The sequence below is a fragment of the Scatophagus argus genome, chromosome 6 (genome assembly GCF_020382885.2).
Source record: "Scatophagus argus isolate fScaArg1 chromosome 6, fScaArg1.pri, whole genome shotgun sequence".
Taxonomy (NCBI): domain Eukaryota; kingdom Metazoa; phylum Chordata; class Actinopteri; family Scatophagidae; genus Scatophagus; species Scatophagus argus.
Window position 1 is genome coordinate 8,693,852 of NC_058498.1, and position 7,192 is coordinate 8,701,043.

Genomic DNA, 7,192 nt, shown 5'->3' on the forward strand with positions numbered 1-7,192 from the left:
AAAACAAACAAATGAACTGTGATAACCGATTACAGACAGGGAGACTATAGAAAGAGAGACAGACAGATATAAATGGATAGATGGAGAGACAGACAGATAGATAGATGGATAGATAGATAAAGGGGACTGAGGTTGACTAACTCCGCCCAGCAGGCTTCACCATACTGCAGAGCAGTGACGATGCTGCACACTGGATTTATTAATAGTATAAGCTACCGACGAGTGGTTTTGTCTCCTTCTAAGGGTAAGAACACTTCAGATATTCAAAACGTATGCACACATGCAGTAATTTTATTCTTTTACTCCGCGACGCCGCTCGCTTTTGAGCTTCTGCTTTAGAGAAACGGAAATATTTCAGATTACAGTCAGAAAAATAGGGCGTCAAAACAGAAAAAAACATGTATTTTACATGTGTCGTAATGAGTTCAGTGACTATTAAATAGTCTTCTCTCGTGGAATCTGTAGTCTATAATATTATAACGTGCATAATATAATTTAGTATAATAGTTTAACGCAATCCGTTATGTGATTGGAAAGCGACCATGCGCGCATGTTGGCTGGGGAAACATGTGAAGTTGAAGAAATGGCTTAACAGACCAAATGTTTTCGATTTTTATGGCTCATATGAACAAAATGTTCGTGTCTTAAAGGAAATGGTTTATGGTATTATTACATATTATTATATAAATTATCAATAATGAATTTATTTTGCTTTGTAATGTAACTTCAATTCCCACGTTCACTCACGACTGTTTTAAAACAGGAAGCATTTCGTTACTCGATGAAACAAAATTATGTTGGTGACAGCAAGTGGAGAGCGTAAGAAATACGCCATATAGGACCCAATTTAATGTTAAATTTCACTGCAAATTGTGTGTTTTTGTGTGTCTAACCTAAATGCCGCGCTGCAATGTAACGTAGTACTTTTTTCCCCTAACTACTGTATTTAAGTACCAATTAAAGGTAGTTGTACTTCACTTTAGTGTTTCCATTTTGTATAACTTTATTCTTCTTCTGCTCTACATCTCAGAGGCAAATATTGTACTTTTTACTCTATTCTGGTCTGACAGATGTACTAATAGCTACTTTTCAGATTACAGTTTTTTATACTTTCCTTTCCAGTGAAGATTGTGCGTCTCCAAACATGGTACTTTTTAATGTGAAAGTGTTCCTTTATGTGAAGAGAAAACTCTCCTACTTCTTAAACTTAATATACTCGTTAAAAACCTTAATATAATCGTTTAAAACCTCTGGAATTAGTTGGGAAATTGCACCATCACAAGGCGGGAATTACTGAGCTCATGAAAAGCTGACTTTTTAGAGTTATGTCGTTCTCACTGGACAGCAGCAACACATGCAGCCTCATGGCAATCTGTAAAACGTGTTGCTGTGAATGAAACTACCCGAAAGCATAGTCCAAGTCCACAATGAATTCATTCACTTTGATCCTTTAAGTATTTTATGGTGGTTCACCTCCTCACAACCTTGTGATTGCACCAGTTAGTTTCACCTGTTCCCGATTATCTTCTTGTATATTTACTGCATGTACCTTTTCCAGCGGGCAGCTCACCTTTTCCCCATAGCCATGTATATTCCTGGTGTCTGTGTTTCTTACTTTGGTTATCTTCTGCATTAGAACCGAAAGTAAAATAAGTCAAAATGGCGCAGCTTGAAGTCTGGAGATTTGTTCTGGACTTTTCTTCACACAAAACATACTGCTGATAAGTATAGTGTCAGTATTTCCCTCTGAAATGTAGTGAAAGTATAAAGTAACAGAGAAACTCAAGTGAAGTACAAGCATACGCCTCTCCAGCTAAACTTTTAAATCCTTCCAGTGATACTGGTTTATAAGCATTTCAACCATGAGGTGTTCTCACAAGATAAAAAAATGTCAGTTGCTGGAGCCTCTGTTTCTGGCTGAAAGGGTTCAACACATTAAACGTTAAACTAGTTTAGCCACCTTAGTGAAGCAGTGCTTTCAGCTCAAGAGGAGCTTCAGACACAAACTGGATATATGTTTGAAGTACAAGTATCTTGTATGTAAGTACTGAGGAAATATACTTAGGTATATTCCACTGCACCTCTTTTTTGGGATATATTTTTGGCTGTAAAATATCCTGCTAGATGTAGTTCAGTAGGAGTTTCCTTGTGTCTTTCTTTCTTCTAATCACCATATTTGTTCATCTTCATTTTAGAAACATGTCAGCTTACGGTGAAGCCAGATGACCGTGATCTTATGAAATGATGAGGTAAAGAAAAATGTCATGATATCGTTGACATTATTCAAAACACAATAAATATAGAATAGAAAAGAGAGCAGAAACACTGGTATATTAATAAGAAAAGAGCTCTATAGACTTGACCAGAGCAGTGTAATTTTGTGGTTTTCTGAGAAGGGTAGGTACATTTGGTGCACTGCAAGCCTTTTTTTTTATTGTCCTTGGCCTTTATTGTCCGATGAAGTAGATCAGAAGGTTTTATACAACCAGTCACTTGTGTGTTTTGCTGAGATAAACAGAGTGAGGCAACATTCAGTCTAGGTGGGTCATTTTTACAGTACATGTTAATGTTGCCTCCCTTTTTTCACATTTCACTGAAAGAGCATTTAGTTTGTTCTAATGACTAAATCTCTGACATCATCTATGTAACATATTCCATCCATTCTGAGGAGACATGACAGCATTCGATTTTGTCACTAGCCCACACCCATGTAATAGTGCAGCATGTGAAGATTCTGCAGGCAGATGCCAAGCCACCTCATGTCTGCTCTGAAGCTCAGTCTCCTGTTGGCTTGTTCCTTAGAGCAGTAAGATGAAATGTGCAGAAACTTTAATTAATGGGTCTTATGCTTTGCTGCTAAGCCTAAACAGTCAAAAATCTCACCAGTCTCACCAGTCCAGAAGTACAGTAGGTCTTTCCCCTCATTCTGTTTAATTTGTTGTCAGTGGCCAGATCTATGCAATCTGCACTCAATAGCTGATGCTAAGAGCATGTGCTTTAACTGAGGTCATATTTCAGGGTCAGTTTCGCATCATAGACAAAATGAAGTGATACATGACTTATCACAGAAAAAGGTCACACATGACTTTGAATTTTAGATAAATTTAAACCACATTCAGACCAGCTGCTGTAACTTCAGTAAATCATTTGCAGAATGAGCATTAGACCATGCAAGCTTAGCACCTGGAGATTCTCGCAGAAATGCTGTCTAACAGAGAGAACCGTCTTTAAAAGGTTAATGCAGTATTCAGTCTGTTATTTGTAAACTGATCTCCTAGCTCGTAATGCTGAGAGATTCAGCAATCAGATTTGTACATGAAGTCTCATATTTATACATACATGTGTCACAGAATACCCCTGGACACTTACTGACTCGTGTTCCCTCACAGCTCCTATCAGTCATTCTTAAATGAATGTCTTTCATAGCCTTTGTCTGCTGATGCTGCTTACTGCCACGTTTCCTGTTTATTTTATCAACTTTTTCACACAAGAAGAAACAATGAAGACAAAGGCAGTCGTGGATCAGCGGTTAGGGTGTCGGACCCGTAACCGGTGGATCGCTGGTTCGATTCCCCGTCCCGGTGTCCATGGCTGAGGTACCCTTGAGCAAGGTACCTAACCCCCACTGCTCCCCGGGCGCTGCACGCGGTCGCCCACTGCCCCGGGTTTGCTGTGTGTGTGTGCACGTCACTTGGGTGGGTTAAATGCAGAGCACAAATTTCGTTGGAGTGAGTTCCCTCCAATGACAAAAAATATGTCACTTTTATAATGTGAACGGAGCCAAGCTACATATGGTGCATAAATGATAACACAGTACGAATATAATTTGCTAGTAAGAGTACAAATGCACATCACAGCATGGCTTAAAGCGCATTTAAGAGCAGAGTTGAAACATTTTAACCTCTGGAAAACCTACAGACTGCCAAAGCCCTTTGGTGTATGCTATCTTGCTACTACTCTCGAAAGTTAACTGTGGAGTTGTTGGACATTTGATCCAAAGTGTTAGGAGACACCTCTCAACTTTTCATTCTGGCACATATTTGAGATTGAGGGAGTGTATGTGGGGATGTTAAAAGTGGCAGAGGTGCTGCTTTGCTCAGAAAACCACAAACTGGGGTCATGTTTTCCCACTGGGATTTCCAGTATTAGCCCCATTACAATCAATACTGGTGTCACATTTTGCTTAGCCTAGCAGCACATTGACATTCCACAGTTTGCAATAATAAATATGCAACTCCTGTTTAGACTTTACAAGTAAACTTAATTAAGTTTAATTAAGTTTAGAAACCGAAACTAGAGACTAACCATTGAGTCACCTTGCTCAACGTTGTGGTTTCTGGTGTCGCAGTACTGCAGCATACTTTTTACTGTGAGTAAGAGCAACCTGGGTGCATGAAATTGGTGTCATTATTCTCCAGTCAATGCATTGTACAGTCAACATATAAAGTTGTTGTCTTTTATTTTTACGCTAGTAATGATAGATTCATAAAGTGAACAAAGAATGAAACCCGTGCTAAGAGGAAGCTTTAATAGTAGTTTTCACACATTTAAACTGAGAGCTTCACACTGAAATCCTCTTGCTGTGTTCGACAATTTCATTTTAATACACAAGTGTTGTTAATCTTAATCCAGGTTTCAAGATGTGATTAAAGAAAAACAAAGAAAATAGTCACCAGCAACCCTTGATACTGCACCTTATTATCAAGTTCTGATGAATGTGCAAGCATCTGAATGTAATAAATCTGTCCAGCACTGAGTGATGTTTTAGTTCTGGTTTGGTCTTCAGGTCTCTGGGCACATAGTGTAAAAATCCATGAGACTGTGGCTCCCTACCCTTCTTCCTCTTAAAAGTGGTATGGTGTGACAGTAGTTGCCGTGCGTCATTCATTTTACAGAAGCAATTAATAACTATTTAATTGTTTCAGTTGCTTCAGGTCATACTGAGATGTTTTAAAACTGTGTTTTGTCTTGTCACAACAGGCTTTTAAGGATGAGGAAGATCAGAACAAAAACTTGGGTGGTGGCAGCTCTTGGTCTGCTGGTCCTCCATTTCTGTAAAGGTTTTATTGACCCCAAAACCATCTGGCCTTCAGCCAAAGGGAGACAGAATGATAGTCACGTAAGACAGTCTATCAAAACCAACAGCTATGTATTCCTTGAGCCAAGATGTCAACAAAATACATCTGTCGCCAACATCACAAGCTTCAGCTCTCTTCCTGGTAGTATAAAAGACTTTCTCTACTATCGACACTGCCGCCATTTCCCCATGTTACTGGACCTTCCTGATAAATGTGGAGGAGCTGATAAATCAGCAGACGTCTTCCTGCTGCTGGTCATTAAAAGCTCTCCTGTGAACTATGATCGCAGAGAGGTGCTGCGCAAAACCTGGGCTAAAGAGAGGCTACACAGAGGTGTGTGGATCAGGAGGATCTTCATATCAGGAACAACTGATTCTGGATTTGAGAAACAGAGACTGAACAAACTACTGGAGTTGGAGCAACGTGAGTACAACGATATCCTCCAATGGGACTTTAGTGACACATTCTTCAACCTCACCTTGAAGCAGATTCTCTTCCTGGAATGGATGGAAAGAAACTGTCCGAACGCTCGTTTCCTGCTAAATGGAGATGATGACGTCTTCGCCAACACAGACAACATGGTGGAGTATCTCCAGAGCCTCAAGGATAATGATGGAAGCAAGCACCTTTTTATTGGCCATCTTATTCAGAATGTGGGACCCATTAGATCACCACAGAGCAAATATTTCATCCCAGTTGAAGTGTACCAATCAAACTCATATCCCCCTTACTGTGGTGGAGGGGGCTTCCTCTTGTCTGGCTATACAGCTTCAGTCATATACAATATGTCCCAGTCCATCACCATCCTTCCCATTGATGATGTTTACATGGGGATGTGTCTGGCCAAAGCAGGACTTAGTCCTGTTTCTCATATGGGTGTGAAGACAGCAGGATTGTACATTCCTGCCAAAAATTTAGATGGATATGACCCTTGCTTTTATAAAGAAATTTTACTGGTACACAGATTCCTTCCGGCTCACATGTTTCTCATGTGGCACAGAATACAAGACCCTAACCTGAGATGTGGTCCCTCCAAGAAAAGGTTTTAGCAGCACTTAACTGTAACTTTCAGGTAGTGACAAAGCTTGATGATACTTTGCCTCGTGTTCCTTCTCTTAGGGTGAGAGAGCAAGAATGACCTTATTCATTTTATCGTAAGAAAAGTTTTGTACTGTTTTTCTCCAACTATTCAGTTGTCCAGTATAGCATTTTTTCATCCTTAAATTTATCTGTGTGGTAGCAGCCTTGAGACACAAAAGTAGGGAGTGATAGAGCTTTTTGAAAACGTACAATGACATTAGAGTGAAAATACTTGCTTTGTATCGGGCTTCAGCGTTGACTACATGCACGCTGACAGATACATAGCACTGGTAAATGATTACTGATGAAATTTGTTATTTTGTGGCTATACAATAACAAATGATATTTAAGCCATTTAAAATGTCTGCTCGCTCATCCAACAAACATGGGGCATTATTATCAGATCGTGCTACATACAAACAGTTTGTCTGCTGTTCAGGTACCATACATTTGTTAGTTACAATCTGATTGTTGAAAACACCTGCTTACTGCTGGAAACAGGGTTTATGATAGCCATCATAGTATAGCAAATTTTCAGGCTAGAAAATGTAAAACATAGGAATGACAACCAAAAGAGGCCAAAAGCTCCTCAGGGCTGCTTGGATGACTATACCAACATCTCTCGCCTTACATGTGTGAAATGACCACAAAAAAATGTGAATTGATGGTGTGTTAGGCTGTTGGTGAAGCCAAACTATGCACAAACATAAGTCAAGCCAACCCCAAATCAGGACTGAACCCCTGCCAGGGTTTGGCAGTTACAAATTACATAAAATCAGGATTAAGTAGTCAGATTACAAAAGTAAAAGTAGCATCCATCCATCCATTTTCTATACCGCTTATCCGTCAGGGTCGCGGGGGAGCTGGAGCCTATCCCAGCTGACTACGGGCAAGAGGCGGGGTACACCCTGGACTGGTCGCCAGTCAATCGCAGGGCCAACACACAAAGACAAACAACCACACACCCTCACAGTCACACCTAGGGGCAATTTAGAGCAGCCAATTAACCTAACATGCATGTTTTTGGTATTGTG

The 7,192-nt window shown here is 40.0% G+C and overlaps 1 protein-coding gene across 2 annotated transcripts; it reads left to right on the forward strand.

Moving 5' to 3' along the window:
- Positions 1-152: 152 nt before the first annotated feature.
- Positions 153-6,966, forward strand: LOC124060597 (N-acetyllactosaminide beta-1,3-N-acetylglucosaminyltransferase 3-like). 2 transcript variants are annotated; one of them, XM_046391728.1, is made up of 3 exons: positions 153-244; positions 2,196-2,249; positions 4,981-6,966. In XM_046391728.1, the coding sequence occupies exons 2-3, from the start codon at positions 2,242-2,244 to the stop codon at positions 6,125-6,127; spliced, it is 1,155 nt and encodes a 384-aa protein (XP_046247684.1). In that variant the 5' UTR covers positions 153-244; positions 2,196-2,241; the 3' UTR covers positions 6,128-6,966. The 2 variants fall into 2 exon arrangements, with proteins under 2 accessions (XP_046247684.1, XP_046247685.1); XM_046391729.1 differs by lacking the exon at positions 2,196-2,249 and having other exon boundaries at positions 228-244.
- The last annotated feature ends 226 nt before the right edge of the window (positions 6,967-7,192 follow it).